This window comes from Coenobita brevimanus, chromosome 93, assembly GCF_032717465.1.
Source record: "Coenobita brevimanus isolate Jiangsu-jjx chromosome 93, ASM3271746v2, whole genome shotgun sequence".
Classification (NCBI taxonomy): Eukaryota; Metazoa; Arthropoda; class Malacostraca; order Decapoda; family Coenobitidae; genus Coenobita; species Coenobita brevimanus.
This window is the reverse complement of record NC_137046.1, coordinates 30,900,375-30,919,040: the sequence shown is the minus strand read 5'-3', so window position 1 is coordinate 30,919,040 and position 18,666 is coordinate 30,900,375. Positions and strand designations below refer to the sequence as shown.

At 42.9% G+C, this 18,666-nt stretch overlaps 1 protein-coding gene across 5 annotated transcripts in view; it reads right to left on the bottom strand.

Annotated features, from left to right (window-relative positions):
- The window catches only part of LOC145412565 (putative monocarboxylate transporter 5), a 473,562-nt gene that overhangs the window by 209,598 nt on the left and 245,298 nt on the right, over window positions 1–18,666 (bottom strand). For 4 of the 5 annotated variants that reach the window (XM_080282467.1, XM_080282468.1, XM_080282471.1 and 1 more), the window contains one exon: window positions 9,907–10,133. In XM_080282467.1, coding sequence (XP_080138593.1) covers window positions 9,907–10,133 — 227 coding nt within the window. The remainder of the gene's footprint in view (window positions 1–9,906; window positions 10,134–18,666) is intronic. The other variant, XM_080282469.1, reaches the window with a different exon arrangement.

Below are 18,666 nucleotides of genomic sequence, written 5' to 3'. Positions count from 1 at the left end.
AACAAATCGCCTCCACGTCGTCCTGTCCCTTGACATTTCACTGCCCTGCTCCCAACTCACACCCCCCTCTCTCATATACAGTATACACAGTAATCCTTCTTTTATTCAAAGATAATAGAGCCAAAGGCATGTCCAGGTATTGGCAACATCCAGATAATGAATACTATTCCCCTTCCATACCCAGACCCTACCTCTACCCACCTCCAGCCTATAACTAACTTATTTGTACAGTACCTGTGCTTAATTTGGCTATGTGTTCCACTCATGCAGGTATACTTAGACACCAAAACACACATGGGAATGTCCAAAGTAATGCTAAACACCAAGAAACCCATGCAGAAAAACCACTGAAAACCTCTCATCAATCACTTTTCACATGTTAGTCATCTAAACTCCCATCATGACGACCAATATGTCATCCGACACAAGAGACAGTTCCCCACAGACCCAGACTTCACACCTTTCACGTACAAGAAGACGAAGCACATCATTAGCAACCTTAAGCACTCATCTGCCTATGGACCAGACAACATAAGCAATATAAACCTTAAACACCTTGGACCACAAGGTATACAAGCACTCACCAACATATCAAAATACAGCTACTCACACAAAATAATACCAAACATCTGGAAGCATGGCACCATCATCACTATCCCGAAACCCAACAAAGACCTTCCTCACACTGCCCCATCACACTCCTCTGCACCCCCTCTAAAGTCACTGAATGACTGGTATTACAACTAGTTACACCTCACCTCCCCCTAGCCCCATCACAACATGGTTTTAGGCCACTACATTCCACAAACACTCTTCTTACAGACCTTACACAAAGAGTTTTTGATGGCATAAATTCAGCTAGGCCACCACACAGAACACTCCTAGTCACACTAGACATTAGCAAAGCATTTGATGCCATTCCCTGCCACAACCTCTATTCATAAACAAAATATTCAACACAAACATGCACAATAACACAAAAAGGTGGCTGGCAAACTATTTAGCACGCAGATGTGCACACGTAACATTTGTTGGTCAGTCTTCAAACATCAGAAACTTCACAAATGGCATCCCCCAAGGATCTGTTTTGTCCCCTACTCTCTTTAACCTGTACATGCATGAGATAACCACACCCCACACACCACAAATACACATGGCCTCCTACACGGATGACATAACACTTACATATACACACCAAAATGCAAACACAGCCGCACACATCCTCCAACCTTACCTCAACACACTACACAAATGGTTCACCACAAACAGGCTCAAAATAGCCCCAGCCAAATCTACAGTGACCCTTCTCACAAACTGGACAGCAGAGCATAGTCACATTCCACATCTCACCATAAACAACACTCCCCTACTGCAAACACCCTCCCCCCAAAAAATCCTTGGTGTAACATTCAATACATCAGTGTCATTCACACAACACATCACAAACATTAAAGATTAATTAACACCAAGACTCAACGCCTTGATGTCACTTGCCCATACAACACTTGGACACAACAATGAAACCACCACCACAGTATACAAACAAAACATACGTTCAGTGATGAATTATGCAAGCCATGCTTGGGCTTTAACCTCACTAAAGGCTTCTAACCTCAATAAAACACACTACAAGACCCTACAGACCATACAGAATAAGGTCTTAAAAATAATCACAGGCTGTACAGCTACTACACCCACAGACCATCTCCACTAAGAAACCAAAGTCCTCAAAGTCAAGGATCATCTAGACATGAGAGGCACCCAAATTCTCGATGCAGCCTCCACAAACCCACAAAATCCACTACCCTACATGGCAGCATATCCACACACACCAAGGAACATCAAAACAACAAGCAGCACATGATATCATACACAAATACTGTCATCTCTCCCCCCCCTCGCCCATCTCAGACCATCCAGAAGCATATCCATACTCAAATCACTCGCCGCTCCATTCAGTCAAAGACAACACATAGCTGCATGCAGGGCCTCCTGATATCCAGCCTTCTGAATCCTATCTCCCTTGTGAGGACAGTGTCCACCTGGCCAGGCTGAGATGTGGGCATCATCCAGCCCTCTTAAGCTACCAGAAGAGGCTGGATGACTCCATCGCTGATGCCTGTCCAGGATGCAGCACAGCACCCCATACCATTAAGCATATTATGAAGACTGCATTGTACACAATCAACTGCACCAACAACACAACATACACTCCTTGAGAGCTCTGTGGGAACGCCAGGTCTCGGCCGTGGCCTTCCTTAGGGACTTGGGGCTGTTTGGCCAGACTGCCTAGGGAACAACTAATACTACTACTACTACTACTACCACTACCACTGAAAGCCAAAAACAGCCTACCTAAACACTACTGTATGTACAGTACTCCTCCTTATTTTGGTCATGTTTTCCAGCCATTGTGCCATACTTTGACATTAAAACATACACATTATTTTCAAAAAAAAAAAAAGTGAAAAACAAAAAACACCCTACCTATACGCCACTGTATGCACAGTACCCCTCCAAATTTTGGCACTATTTTCAGGTCAATCTGCTATATTTAGACACCAAAACACACATTGCATTACCCATATTAATGCTAAAGATCATGAAAATAATGCATAAACAACAAAAATCCACAAAAAAAACTAAATGACGAGTTGAAAATATGTTGTCTGCGACGAGTGATTGTTCCTGGGGCTTAAAAAGAATTCCATGGCCAAATATGCCAAAAGAAATTGGTTATACTGGTATAAATGGTATAACATCATCTTTGATGGTGTTTATATTATAAGCTAATAAAAACACATAAAACTGACAAGTACAAAAAATCAGCAAGAATAAAGTGTTCAGGAGTAAAACCTTCATATAACTTCCCACCATCCAAGTTCAAAATTTTGTTGGCACCTTCCAAGAATAATGCATATGTCTAGATGAAGAATTTCATGAGCTTTCTTGTGGTTACTGCAGAGTTTCAATGCAACCAATAGCAGCTGAATAAATGACAAAAGCTTTGAAAACTTATGAGTCTGTTGTCACCACGGAGGGGGGTAGGCCAGGAGGGTATGGAGGAGGGATGGGAGGTGGGGAGAAGCACGGCTGTGGGCAGGATTTTCTCCATTCTGTCAACAGGCGGATGGGCACTTTTGCCACACATCTGCTCATGGCTTTTGGTCTGTTAGATGCTGAGTGGCCATGCAGAAACACAACTCACCGTGACTGGGGGACTTTCAACCTTCAGTAGAGAGGCGGATGGTGGCTGTCGCCGAACATGTACATGAGATTTGTGGTCTGTGTTCAATGGAGGTGATGGCTGGGAAAGACTTAGCCCCCATGACCGCACAATATTAGACATTCGGTGTGTGATATGTACAGATGTTTTGACACTGCTTGTGGATTACAGTCATATTACTCGGGTGCTGGAGGTTCCCTGGGAGCGACAGGACAAGCACCCGGCTTTGATCATTCAGTACAGGGACGGATGGACACTTCAGCTCCAGCTGTGGGTTACAGACTACTTCCCCCTCATGGCTCGAGCCCAGCGGCCACGATACTGAATGTTTGAACATGTAGGCTGGCTGGCAGTAGTTCTCGGGGACTTTTACATCCAGATAATAGCAAGTAAATTTGGATAATGGTTTAACAGAGCCAAGGTCCAGCATGAGGACAATTAACACATCCGGATCCTAAGCATCCGGACAAATGATGGACTACTGTATATGTGTCGGCATGGACTACTTTACAAAGTGGCTAGAAGCCTATGCTATCCCTGATCAAGAGGCTGCGACTGTTGCTCAGGTCTTGGTTAACCAATTCTTTTGTCATTTTGGGATGCCACAAGAGCTACATTCAGACCAGGGTGGAAACTTTTGAATCTGCTGTGTTCCATGAATGCTGCAACTTACTGGGGATCAAGAAGACCAGGACAACCCCAGTAAGGCCACAGTCAGATGGGATGGTGGAGAAATTCAACTGGACCCTGGGACAAAAACTGGCCAAGTACTGCGTAGAGGGACAAACAGAATGGGACCAGAATTAACTGAACTGTTGATGGTATATCGGTCTGCATCCCATGAGTCTACCGGCTACATCCCTGCAAAACTGATGTTGGGCCATGAGTTATGCTTACCCATTGACTTGTTAATGGGAAGACCACCTGGTGCAGAGCTGCCTACAGACACCTCCAGCTATGCGAAGCATCTTCGGGAAAGGCTGGCTAAGGTACATCATCAGGTGCAAGGAATTTTCAGAAGGTGATGAAATGCAAGTATGATGCCGTGACAAGTGAGATGAGCTTCAAGGCTGGTGACCAAGTTTGGTTATACAATCCTCAGCGGAAGAAGGGACAGTCATCGAAGCTGCAGTGGTCAAGGAATGGGCCTTGCATTGTGTTGGACTGTCTATCAGATGTAATGTATTGGATTCGAGGAGGCAGGAAGTCTCGCCCATAGGTGGTGCACATGCACCAACTGTGGCAGTACCATGGGCCAGGACAGTACAGCTGGGACGTCTCCGAGGAACTGTGCTCTCCTGCAGCCGAGGATGTTGAGGAGGACCAAGGAGCTGAAGTGCAAGAGGATGGTGACAGTTTCCCAAGAGAAGAAGTGCATCAGGAAGATGACCAAGACATTTCAGGAGGAGTGGATTGTGTTGAGGAGCAGGGACGTCGTTGGAAGTGGCATAGGAGAAGACCTGATAAGCTGAAGGATTATTTTGTGTATAATGAAATGTTTAGTTCTGATTAAGAATTGTTTGTACACCTTGTGTAGTTTCATCAGGACAACAAAGGACAAGGGAGGGGGTAGTGCTGAGATGCGGGATTTGCTAGTTTGCCATCCACTCACTTGATGTAGTGCTGCTCTCGGGTATCTGCCCTTTCCTATCCTCCATCCTTCTTTCCTTCCATCCTCTTCTGTCTTTCTTTCCTTCATTTTTTCCTTGTCCTTCTTCCTATGGGTGACTTTGGACTCCCTCTTCTATCTTTCCTTCATTCTTTCTTCTTCCTTCTGCCTGTGGGTGACTCTACTGTATACTAAGTGACAAGCCAAATGGTTTCCTGTACACCAGGCAACCATTTATTACACTGGGTGGTAACCATATAACCAAATTTTGGTGCCTAGTGGTTTAGTGGGTATTTATGGTGCTCCAATCAGACTAAACCGGTGAAGGTTTATATCCAAGAGGTGGTTGGGGTTTATTGCTCACGTAATGCCACTCAGGGATGAGTGAAGCTGGTCACTTTCATCTTAAATGTCAGGACCAACTTTCCTATCCCCGGGCTCCTATGCTCCTCGTGGGGCAATGTTGGATTGGATGATGGATGGATAGATGGATGGTACTCCGGAAGTTTCTCAATGTATCTGGTATTAACGTTGCGTGTCAGAGTTGCCAGTTAGCCTGCTATTGTGAGCGCTGTTATTTCATAAGCTGTACATTAATTTTTATGCTCTTTTTCTCTATAATGTTTTATTTATGTGACTGCTTGTTAAATTATGTAATTTAATTTAAATTTGTATGCTAAATAATTTAGAGTGTTATCCAGGGTAAGAAAACTGGCATATTTTGGATGTCTCTGGGCTTGTAACGGTTGAAACTGTTGCTCCCTCGCTAATGCACAAGAACTTTGTAGAAGTAATTGAACACTCTATAATACAGTGCTCGTCAGAAGTATCGAGCGCCCTGCGTCCCTACGAAAACATATAAATAATGCATTTTATTTACCTTTAGTGCTTCGTTGGGTATCTTTTACGCTTCTTCATGGACCCGAGACGTCTTGGATGTGAAAGGGCGAGGTTCCTCAGGTGCTGGAGGGGTATTTTGTCCCAGGAGTCACGAATGGCGGCTTCCAGCTTAGGCAGAGAGCTAACGTCCTTCACTTGGAGATTATTCTTTACGAGGTACCAGAGGTTTTCAATCGGGTTGAGGTCTGGGCTATTTCCTGGCCAGTCTTTCATGAATGATACCTTGCAGTCACGAAGCCAACTGGTGACCGATTTGGCCTTGTGAGCAGGTGCACTGTCCTGCCGAAACACTCGTGCACCTGTGAGCCCGAAGGAGTCTGGTAAATGATCACAAAGAAGCTCCAGGTAAACATGATTCACTCTAATGTTCTTGGGAAGCACAACAAGCTTCCCCAAACCTTGACCAGAAAAACAACCCCATACCATGAGTGAATCAGGATGTTTAACTGTGCTTTCAACATACCGTGAGTTAAGTGGGTCACTACCTTTGCGCCGGTACACACGCGCTCCTCTGTTACAGGTGACACTAAACGTTGCCTCATCAGACCACAACACTGACAACCATTGCTCCTCACCCCAATTAAGGTATTTGTTAGCAAAAGCAAGCCTACGAAGTCGCTGGTATTTTGTGAGAAGAGGCTTTCTCACAGGCCTGTGACTTGTGTAACCAAGTTCATGGACCCTAAGAGATACTGTGCACACAGACACCTCACCAAACACTTCCGGGTTGCTCTCCTTTATTTTTCTTGCACTCACACGAGGATTAAACTCCACTGCACGTTTTAAAACATTAACAGACCTTGGGGAAGTTTTCCTAGGCCTACCAGACCGCGGTTTCTTTGTGGGAACATCACCACTGTTTTCCACTCGAAACCACGCGCACCACTGTCAATTGAACTACACCAACCAATTCACTAATTTCCTTTGTTTGGTGGCCTGCCTCCTTTAGAGCAATGATCTGGGATATGATTTCACTCGATAGTTCACGGGAAGGTGCCATAACAAAGTGGTGAAAGCCAAAACACTGCGGGACACTCGGTAAAAATGGGCGCAAAAAGAGAGGGAGATGCGGCGGAGTTCCTCTCTCTCAGGCAGCCCGTGGGCAACTGAGGCGGGAACCAACCAGCGCTGTCGGAAGGCCTCAGGCTACTGTGACGTCATGCTAGCGCCGCAAACTTGTGGCTCAATTTTTACTACCAAAAATGGGCGATTCTTTTTTGGCCATAAGTATTGTGCGCCCGGCAGTAGGCGCTCGATAATTTTGATGAGCACTGTATAGGAAGCTTATATAAGGATGGGGAAGAGACTAGAATGAGTTCAGTCAATTTCCAGTGCAGTTTGAGTGTAGTTCAGTGTCAGTGTTGTTGGCAAGCATTAAATGTCAGTGCAGATGGTTAACTTTGTGTATCTTCGGAATATGTGAAAACAGTGAAGTGTTGTTGGCAAACAGTGAAGTGTTACTGCAGTTTGTGTATCTTCAGTGGTTATGAAAATAGTGAAGCTGAAAAGCATTAAGTATAATTATATGGAAAATAAAGACAGCGAACTTAAGAAGCCAGTGTCTGTTTTCGCCTCAGCTGATCTTGCGTGCTGTGAACCAAAAGACTGATCATAGGAAGAACAACTCACTGGGCAACATCATTCCTATACTGATCTACTGCTGTTGGAGCCTGTGACAGTGTGGGATGGGGACATAACAGCAGGAATATTGTATTCCGAAGCTTCTGCTTTATGAAAATTCTGCATTATAGGGCCACATGTTTACATGTTAAAGGGTTTCATGGTACCCAAGCCAGCCACAAGTTCACCTTAAGGGGCAATTTTCATTTTTTTTTTTTTTTCAAGACTTCATTATAGTACATATACACACTACAGGATTCCCCACCTTGAATGGAATAGGGTTTGGGTTTGCTGGGGGGAGGTGGAGTGGAGTTCTGTGGGAGAAAAAAAAAAAAAAAAAAGATCAAGCAGAGCACATGTGCAGCCTGACAGAGGGGAAAGCGCAGGCTCAACTGGGGCAGGAATGTTCAGTGGACAGTGACAACACCCCACGCAGACACATGACATCCATATGTCATTGGATGATGCGACCCGTGCTATGATAATAGTTGGCCGAGTTATGTCTGTTCCCACTATGTAATGACCCTAGTTTTCTGCATTATGACTGTTTGAACCATAATTTGGGGCCTCTGGCCGTGTTATCTCTATCGTCGCAGTGTAGTACAGGTTTGAAAAATTTGGCCAGGTTCCTTCACCCATGTTATGGCTATCATTTTTTGCGTTGTGACCATTTTTTGGCCTCAAATTTTGCCTTCTGTGTTATATGAGTTTCACGCACTAGGATTGCATGTTGTGCGAGCGGTAACTGTATATACAGTATTTCTAAATCATGAAATTCTCACATCACAGCATGTGTCCACTGTATTTTAGTCAAGGAATGCCTCATAAGCTTCTATCAATTGTTTCATTTGTTGTGTCGGAGTGTTTTGCACAAGAGTTGTAACAATATTTACATAAAGCCATACTGCTAGAGGCTACTGGGAAAAAGAAATAAAAAATGTTTGATAATATTTGTGACTGTGAGGCTCAACTTGAACTTTGACTCTGTTTACTTGTGGTTGAGTTTTTTGCTAACAATAATAACTGTGTAGCTTGTTACTATGCTTGTAGCCACACTTCCCTCTCTTGGTAGTATCTTTGAGGGTTGATGGTAGCCATTCATCTCACCCTATCAACATAACTGTACACAGAAACTACCTACATGCTCAAGCATCCTCTTAACCCCTTCATTCTGACGATGTATTAAAAAATATATTTTTGCTATCCCTAGACAATTTTACTCAGAAGAGATGTCTTATAGACGATGATTCAATCCCAGTCTCTCTGACTAAGCAGACCTATAACCCAAAGGCAAGCAACTGCCCCTGCAGGGTTGTCCTCTGCAGCAAACTGATGCTCCCTGGTGGTTGACAGCATCTAGCCACAGCAAGACAGTGAAAAACATGCAGGTTTGGTTCCTGGGTATATACCGCATTTGTATTTCTCCTTCCATGTAACAGAGGTACCATAATAGGCTCCAAATCACCCTGTGATCTGGTTATATGGTTACTGCCCAGCATTTTAAATAGTTTCCTGGGTTACAGGAATCCAGTAGACTTGTCACTCAGGGTAGAGCCACATGATATGGAAATAAGAGTAATAATAAATGATAGGAAGGAAAGTGAGAAGTATGAAAAGAAGAGGGCAAACCCAGGAACAGAATGATAAAGGTGAAAGAAGAATTAGGCAGCACTACATCAAGTAAGTGGATAATGGGTGCCATCACCTACCACTATGTCTTGACAGTGAAGAGATTAATGAAGGCTATACAGCATGCAACCCATTCTGTTCAAAAAGTCTATCATACCATGAATAAACTGTCTGGAGGAAAAATAAATAAAGTGTCAATGGAATGAAGGAAATCAGTATGGACATGCTGTCCTGTTCCTCACTGTGGTATGACACAGCCTTTTTCTCACTTTCTCTTTTGAAAGGAGAAATTTTGCAAGCTCTCATCCATTTGATATTGGTTTTAGCATAAAATAAATGTCTGAAGTGTTTGGGCTACTAACTTCACCTAAAACTGTATCCTGATAATGAATGCAGTGTAATAATTTCACTGACTACTGAGTACCATCTGTCTGTATTCCTATATTGATAAGTGCACAAAAACAATCTCTGTTCTTAAAAGATGAATGTTCTGTGTGTGTACTATGTTTTAAGAATGAGAATGTAGCAGTTAAGAAATCTAATTATACAGCAATTTTTTAAGAGGGATGGGTAGGATATATTATTACATTGTTTATAAGAAATATTGTCTGAGTAACAGGAAAGAGTACATCACAAGTCCTCAGAAGCACTGCCATACTATTTTTAATTTAACATGGTTAAGAATTTCATCATTTTGCAGCTTGTTTCACATAGTTTTGGGGTAGAAAAAGACCACAGTACAGCTCTACACCTTTACACAGCACATCATAACTAGAACCATATTCCATTTGTGATTAGAATCTCCTGTTACAGCTGAGTATTCACGACAGAGAAATGGAAACTATAGGCAATGTCAGTGTAAAAATAACACAAATGAATTAAATGTCTTAAAGTGAATTGTAAAATTATGCCAAATATTTACCTTCATTGCACTAGCAACTTCAACTTTGGACAACCTCCTCTCAAAGTTTGGGACTGATCCATTCTTTGGAATTACACCAGCTGTACCCTGTGCCATAACAGGCTGAGAGCAGTTGCGAGGAATCCTGCCAGAGCTGGCCAAAGCAATCACACGAGCTGGTAGTGGTGTCATCACAGGTCCTCCAGCACTGTCTGTGGCGGATACCAAATTCTGACGTTCAATGTCACCTGCCAAACAAAATTCAGATAGTTACACTATATCGTCATGAATGACCATTAGCATATAGTATACCCTTAAAAGTCACGGTTGCAGTCATTCACAGATTTACTGGTGCCACTTTTCACCCATAATTTAAAGTTAAAGGAATGAGAATTCAAAATGGATTTTTGTTTTAGCTGTACAATACTACACTGAACATATCTGCACATGTTTTGACTGTTAAGTACTAAATTGATGCATTTCCTCCATATGATAAGACCCACCTATAATTTGGGAGGTATGCTACAGAAAACTTAACAGCCTACAACACTGTCAAATAGTAGTAGTGGTGGTAGTAATTGCAGTGGTAGTAGATAATCAGTCCCAATCTGTCTGGTAAAACAGACACATCAACCACAGACAAGTAATTGCTCCTGCAGGCTGGCCTGTGCATCGAACTGATGTTCCTTTGCATTAGACAGCAGCTTCCTGTGGCATGCCGCGTGTAAGTGTGAGGAAGTTTGGTTCCTGGATGGATGCGACATTTGTGTCTCTCCACCCACTTCACAGGGGCACAAAAGTAAGTTTCACATCACCCAATTATTTTGTTAAATTGTTACCACCCAATGTTGTAAATGGTAACCTGGGTTACAGGGAAATGTAGGCAGCACTATAATGGGTGAGGATGATGATCACCACTACCTACCAATATACTGTACTGTCAATTCCAAGTTGCTAACTATATGCTGCCTGCTACCTAACTACCACAGCTACCTACCACTTCATGGTATCTATTATCAAACATCTAATGGTATTATTAAGACAAAATAATAATCAACAGGTATCCACATTATACACACTGTAAATACCTAGCAATTTAGGATACCAAATATTCTGGATTCGAACTGAGTTTACTGGCAACACAATGACCTGTGGATCACATAAGGTGATAGTGGTGGATGTTGGTCTGCCTACCTTGGCATGGCACCATCACATTCTCTCAATAAACAATACTGGCTGGCTACACATGGCAATATTTACTACCATTCCCCTCATTTTTAACTGTTTCCTCAAAGAGTCTTTAAAAGTACAGCACAGTGATTCCTCATTTTGTGCAGCTAACATATCCTTAGAAGTGATGCATGAAGGAATACATGCAAAATAATTAACAGTCAGTGTTTTCCGGTAATGGGGAAGAGAATATCTAAAATTCACATGATTTCTTTTTTGTCATCAAGTATTATACATGCATTATATATACACTGCTTGCATCACTTGTCCTCACAAACTATTCTAAATATTTATTTATCTGTTTAGAAAACAACCTTTTTACATTATTTACACATTTACTCCTCTTGAATGTGTTCGTCTCCTTCCATCAACTTTCACAAAAATATCCTCACTATCCACCTTTTCTAGTTTCTCTCTTTCTCTCTCCCTCCCTTCCTCCCTCTCTCATACACACACACACACACACACACACACACACACACACATACACACACACAAACACACACACACACACACACACACATACACACACACAAACACACACACACACACACACACACACACACACACACACACACACACACACACACACACACACACACACACACACACACACACACTTACAGCAAGGGAGAGAGGGAGGACGTCCGTCACTTCGCTCTGCAATGGCCACCTTTGGCCGCAACTGGCCACACCTAAATAGTATCTTTATATGAGTCAAGCTCTGTACTAGGCTAAATAAAGTGATGTTCTAATATAGCAGTGAAAGTACAAGCAAAAGCGTTGTCCTACTAATAGAACTCAGTACAGTACATCCAAGTTAGTGCAAGAATCTGCTGATACAACACATCATCAGCTGGGTGTCATCTCCAGGCAGGCAGTGGGGAGATGCAAACCTGTAGGTAAAAGCTATTTTCCTAAGTGAGAATTACTGCAAGATAAGCATCATCTTTAGTAGAGTGAATATCGAAGGTGTTAAGAGATGGGATAATGACAGAAAACAGGATGATGATTTCTACCCAGAACTGGTTGAAATGGACACATACAACAAATAGTAATGAAGGTGAATAAAGTGCAGAAAACTTTTCAAAGTGAAAAAGATGAAATTAAGAAGGAGTTACACATGCAGAAGGAAGGAAGTTGTTAACGATGAGAGAATTATGGATGATTTCAGAAATGATATGGAAAAAAGCAGGCAAGCAAGCAGTCTGATAGACCAAAGTAGTAACACTGAAGAGAAAATAACACAGGTAAATGAAACGGTGAGAAATTACAACGATGAGGTACAAACTATGTACTGTATGCTGAAATGGTGAAAGTGAAGAATGATTTAGATGCAAGGGTAGAAGAAAAATGCGTAAGGAAGTGAAACAAATTATAAAGAAAAACCCAAAACTAGTCAGCAAAACTGTAGAGATTAACAAATCCATAGTAATCAGTGGCATAGGTGAAGAAATAAAAAACAGAATCCATCCATCCATCCATCATCCAATTCTACGTTGCCCCATGAGGAGCGTAGAAACTCGGGGCTAGGCAATTCGGTCCTGACATTTAAGATGAAAATGACCAGCCTCACTCATCCCTGAGTGGCATTACATGAGCAGTACTCCCAACCACCCCTTGGATAAAAACCTTCACCGGCTCAATCCAATTGGAGCGCTGTACTTATCCACTAAACCACCAGGTGCCATAATTTGGTTATATGGTTACCACCCAGCGTAGTAAATGGTTCCCTGGTGTACAAGAAACCATTACATTTGTCACTCAGTGTAGAGTCACCCATAGGCATAAGGAAGAGGAAAGAATGAAGGAAAGAAAGACAAAGAGGGAGTATAAAGTCACCCATAGGCAGAAGGACAAGGAAAGAATCAAGTAAAGAAGAACAGAAGAGGAAGGAAGGAATGGAGAGAGGAGAGGAAAGGGCAGACATCCGAGAGCAGCACTACATCGAGTGAGTGGATGGTGAGTGCCCCCACCTACCACAAAAAACAGAATCTCAAGGGACAAAAAGGGGATGGAAAATATAATGAACATACTGCAGCAAGTATCAGAGGATATCTGTGGGAAAGATATAGAAGAACATAAAAGGCTAGGGAAATAAGAGAGAATTAAGTCAAGGCCCCTGAAAGTAACATTCCAGAGTGCAAACACTGTAGAGGAAATATTAAAAAATGCCAACAAACTCATGGAAAAAGAGGAATAAAAAAGGTATGGATAAAAGGATGCCTAACCCAAACGGAATTGGGTACATTAAAGGAGATGAGGGAGGAAGCAAAAGCAAAAAATGAGCAATGATCAGAGGAAGAAAAGAGTAAATTTTTTTACAAAGTAATTGGACTTCAGGTAAGAAAGTGGTACTTAATCAGAAGGGAATAAATGAAAGGAAGGTAATAGACTCAAGCTATGGAAAGTATGTAAACAAGATGATTAAGTTGATGTACTCAAATGTAGATGGAATGGTATCTAAATTATTAGAAATGAAAGATTATACTAAAGAAAAGGAACATGAAAGATTTTACCAAAGAAAAGGAACCACATATTATTTGCCTAACTGAAACAAAATTAATCCCAAAGATATCAAACGATACCCTAAACTTAGAGGAATATAATATATGGAGAAGAGATAGGAATGAAAAAAAAAGGAGGAATTATGATTTTAACAAAGAAAAAGCTGCATGTCAAAGAAACAGAACTAGATATATCCTCACAAGGAGAAAACTGATTGGAGCAGAGATTACTACATCTGATGGGAAATTAATTGTGGCAAATTTATACATGACACCCAAAGCAAACACTTGGGAAAGGGGCAAATATGAAGACCTGGCAGAAAGTACAATTCAAAGTATAAAAGCATTACTACATAGAATGGAAGAGAAATCTGAGAGAATTATATTAACTGGAGAGTTCAATACAAATATAAATTGGAATATTCTAGATGTATGAAGCCATGAAAGCTCTTGGGACCAAATGCTCCAGGACCTTGTGCAGGAGTTTTTCCTAATGCAACATGTAAAGGAAAACCCCAGAAAAAGTGGACATGATGATCCTTCAGTACTAGATCTTTTATATACAGTAATCCCTCCACTATCCGTTGTAATAGAGCCAAAGGCATGTCCGGAAAGTGGTCCCGTCCAGATAGTGGGCCATAGCCTCCTGGACTTGTACTTATGGACCCTAACCTACCCTGACTCAGAAAAACACCTATACAACTCGCTCTGGACATGCATAGCACCTATTTAAAACCCCAATCACACCAATAAGGGACATAAAAGACTTAAATAAATGCAAAAGAAGCAGAGAATGAGGTTTTAGAGGTGAGTTTATACAATATTACACATTCTGGGTACTTACAACAAGTCCCTGGCTCCTGGACTGGTACTTATGGACCCTAACCTAGCCTAACTCAGAACAACACCTCCCTACTGCACATGCATAGCACCTAAGACCCTATTCACACCAATAAGGGACATAAAAGAGTGAAATGAGGTTTTAGAGGTAAGTATGGAAAGTACAGTACAATATGAAACATTCTGGGTACTTACAATAAGTCCCTGGCCATCTCGAAGAATAACCCGCCTCCTCTCACACTCTGACAGTAAAAAGGAGTACCTGAAGCACCTGCAGTACACTGTACATGAAGTCTTGCACTGAACTTAGTCATTTGCACTCAGAATTCCATTTTCTTAACACTGCGCACTCTAATCTTACTTGCGCTCCATTGCACCTTAATGAAATGAGTGTTGCATTCTGCATTTAAGTCTTTGCACTCATAAATCCATTTGCTTAACATTATACACTCTAGTCTAATTTGCGCTCCATTGAACGTCAATAAAATCAGTGTTGCACTCTGCACTTTAGTCTTTGCATTCACAATTCTAATTTCTTAACACTATGCACTGTTTTCTTCACTGCACAACACTGTAAATTCCTGTGTGGTCTAGTGGAGAGTTCTTGCAGTTTATTCATTGTCAGAGTCTGGGAGTAGCTGATGCAGGTGGCCTAGAGGTGTGTCACTGGGTCGTGGTGATGGACTACCCATTGCAGATGACTCTGAAGACAGGCGCAAACTCACATCCAGTGGTGATTCCACAGTGCCTGATGTGCTGGGCTGTGGCTCAGAGGATGAGGGCCTGTCTTGGGGAGGCAATGGAGTGGAGCCAGGGCTGGGCACAGCGGGGGTCACGGGTCTGAAAAAGCTGTCAATGGTTGATTGATGCAAGGAACAACGATTTTGGCAATTAATGATGCGCTGCCTGAAAGCGCGCACTTCCTCCACAAGTCCCAAGGGCCCCATCTCCCTGTTGCAGTCCAGGTGTTCCAGGTTGTCGAGAACGAACTCTACGTGTTCCCGGAGTGTGCTCAGCTTGGGGATGGCTGGCGTAGTGGCACGCTCAGAGGAGTCCACATCATCGTTGCTGTCCTCGTCGGAATCTTCAAGCTGGGTACTGACACCTGCAACTGAAGATGCGATCTTGATATCGGACATGGTCTGATACCCAGGATCGCCCTCGTCATCATCCAACCACTCACGCACTTCGTCCACATCAACATCATCGCCACGCGCACATAAACGTGCATGGAAGTCATCCACGTCAAAACCTAGGAAATCGTACTCCACATCTGTTCCGAGAAGCAGATGAGACCAACCATTTTCTAGAGTCTTGACAGGGACTTCCTTCCATGCACTGGCCCAGTTGTAGATGGCAGACTTGATGTTGTAGCGGCGAAGGTTTTCCAAAGTCCGCTGGCCTCGCATGGCCCGTCCCTCCCTGCACTCATCCTGGTCCTCGAGAACAACCATCACCTTGTCCAGAAACTTCCATCGGTACTGCCTATTCGTTGCCATGATCACTCCTTGGTCCATTGGTTGGATGAGAGCAGTCGTATTAGGTGGCAGAAACATGCACCTAATGCGCCCATTCTCAGCCACCAAGTCCTTGTCGCAAGGGTGAGCAAGTGCCTTGTCAAGGAGAAGGAGGGCCTTTACCTGGTCGCGTGGGATTCCCAGTTTCTCCGTCTGGTAATGGATGACCTCCTTAACGAAATGGCGGTGGAACCAGTCTTTGAAGATGTGGGCAGTGAACCATGCCTTCAAAGAATGGTACCAAACGACAGGAAGGACATCCATCATCCGACGAAGACACTGAGGCTGCTTTGCACGGCCAACAATAACGGGCTTAAGCCGGTGCATGCTGTTAGCATTGGCACAACACAAAGCAGATATCTGTTGCCTGCAGAGCTTGCGGCCAGGTACACGCTTCTCCGTCTCCTCGGCTAGAGTGTTCGTTGGCAAAGAGCGATAGAATAAACCAGTTTCTTCAGCGTTGTAGACTTGACCGAGAGCGAGGCCCTCCCTGTCAATCAACCGCTTCACCTTGTGCCGAAACTCCTCTATTCCATCCTTGTTGGCGTCCAAAACTTCGCCATGGGGCTTACGGTTGGTAAGGCCATGTCGTAACTTGAACGTGAAGAGCCAACCCTCGGATGCCTTGAAGTCTGGGGCATCATGAAGCCTTGCGAACTTCTCAGCAGCAGCCTTCGGCTCCGTGTCATGCACCAGCACACCAGCAGCATGTTGCCGTCTGTCACGAATCAATTCGCGACATTTCCCTTTTGTGAGAAGCCACGAACTATTAGTGGAAAACTCACCGTGTATCGCTCAGCTAACCGTTTCTCCCTCCATTTCGGAGTATACTTTTCAAAACATTCGTCACTTTCAAAAGTGACCGATTTAATGCATGTCACTAAGTGCTCTACTGAGCGATACAATTGTTTCTTTATCGTTCGCCTCTGCTTGCCTTAACCGATAGCCACGCCTTCTTCCGGTGGCTTGTGCGTCCTGCCCATACAATGTATTTTGAATTCGGTCCAGTTGTTGCTGCGACGGAGAGAGGTCCTGTGCCAGCAGTGTGAGAGGTCAGCTAGTACCCAAACTCCACTTCACAGTTCTTCAGTACTTCCATCTTTAGTTCAGCTTGGGTGATACGCAGCGTTCATCGACTATAGTATTTCCTTCTTGTATTTCCCTAGTCATAAGAGTTTAATTAAGGTGTTTTTTTTTCTAGGCGTAAGTATTTAGCTATTGCGTGAGAGAGTGAGTGCGTCTCATTAATTTGATTTGAATTGTAACGTTAAATTTATTTTTTGTAATCAATAAATTTAACAGTTCCTTTCTTGAGCTCAGTGTAAAGTAAAATCTTGTTTCATTTCTCCAAATTAAGCTTATTTTCCATATAGCTCCTAGCTTGCATAAACGTTTTACTATTCATAACTGGTACTTAGACCAGTCTTGTTGTATTAACTTAAAATCCGTTGTGCCATAGGAGTTAAGCATCGGCAAGAACCTGATGTTAGTATTAGTTATTTATTGTCAGGGGTGAAGTAACTTTCTCCAGAGGCTAACAGTACAGTAATTCAGCAATTGTGAGTAATTAGTCTCTGCTGTGTACTGTTGAGAAAGTTTATAAATTCTCGTTCTTAGAGAATCGTAGCAAGTCAGCGTAAAGTAATTGTTGCTTGATGTAGCAAGACAATCATTGTCTCTGCTCTTCAATATTATTGAATATTATTATCAATTTAAATAACATTTAACCATTTATTCAAAATTACCCTGATATTATAAAAACCCCGTGACAATTGGCGACCTCATTCCAGGATATTAACTCCTAGCTCTAAAGCTATTCACGAGATAGTGCTCACTCATTCATATTTAGGTATTTATAATTAAAGTTTATAGGCACAAGTTTACTGGTTACCGTTGATTTAGCAAGTGAATTTTTGCTTTATTAATCAATAGAGTACTTAACTCTAGTTTATTCCTGGTAACGCCAGACGATTTTATTCGCTCCTGGGAAGTCGCCGTACCCATTGTGTTTATTATTGAGTCTTCCCAGTCATTTACATTTTTGATTTATTTTTGCCAGTTATCTAGATAAGACTGGTCACCACTAGCTTGTGTCTGTACTCTTTACTTGTGTCATTAGCATTCGTTTGCGAAGCAGTCAGTGCTCAGTTTCGGGTTGCTCAATAAGCTAGCGCCATGGCTACTACTGTATTTTTACAGGAAGCCAAAGAAATGGGTCTTTCGGACCCAACCGAAATTAAAGAGTATATACTCTCACGGCATAATCAGGAGCAGCAGCGCGAGAATGATGCCCGTGAAGAGCGTAAGATTCAGCGCGAATACGAGCGAGAACAGCGCGAACAACGTGAAAGAGAGCGTGCATATGAACAAGAGCAGCGTGAAATGGAGCGCGAGTACGAGCGAGAACAGCGCGAACACGAGCAAAAACAGCGCGAACTCGACTTAGAACACGTGCGGGAACAACGTGAATATGAACGTGCCGAACGTGAGGCACGAGAAAAACATGAACTTGAAATGATGAAGCTCAAGCGAGATTCCTTGGCTTCAGACACGTCTGGTGCAGTTGGTCCAAGCTCCACGAGCGTTCTCCCTGCACATGTCCTGGCGACCCCACGCATCAAGCTTCCTTCATACAAGGAAAGCGAGCGAATCGAGCCATACATAGCTCGTTTTGAGGACATGGCAGA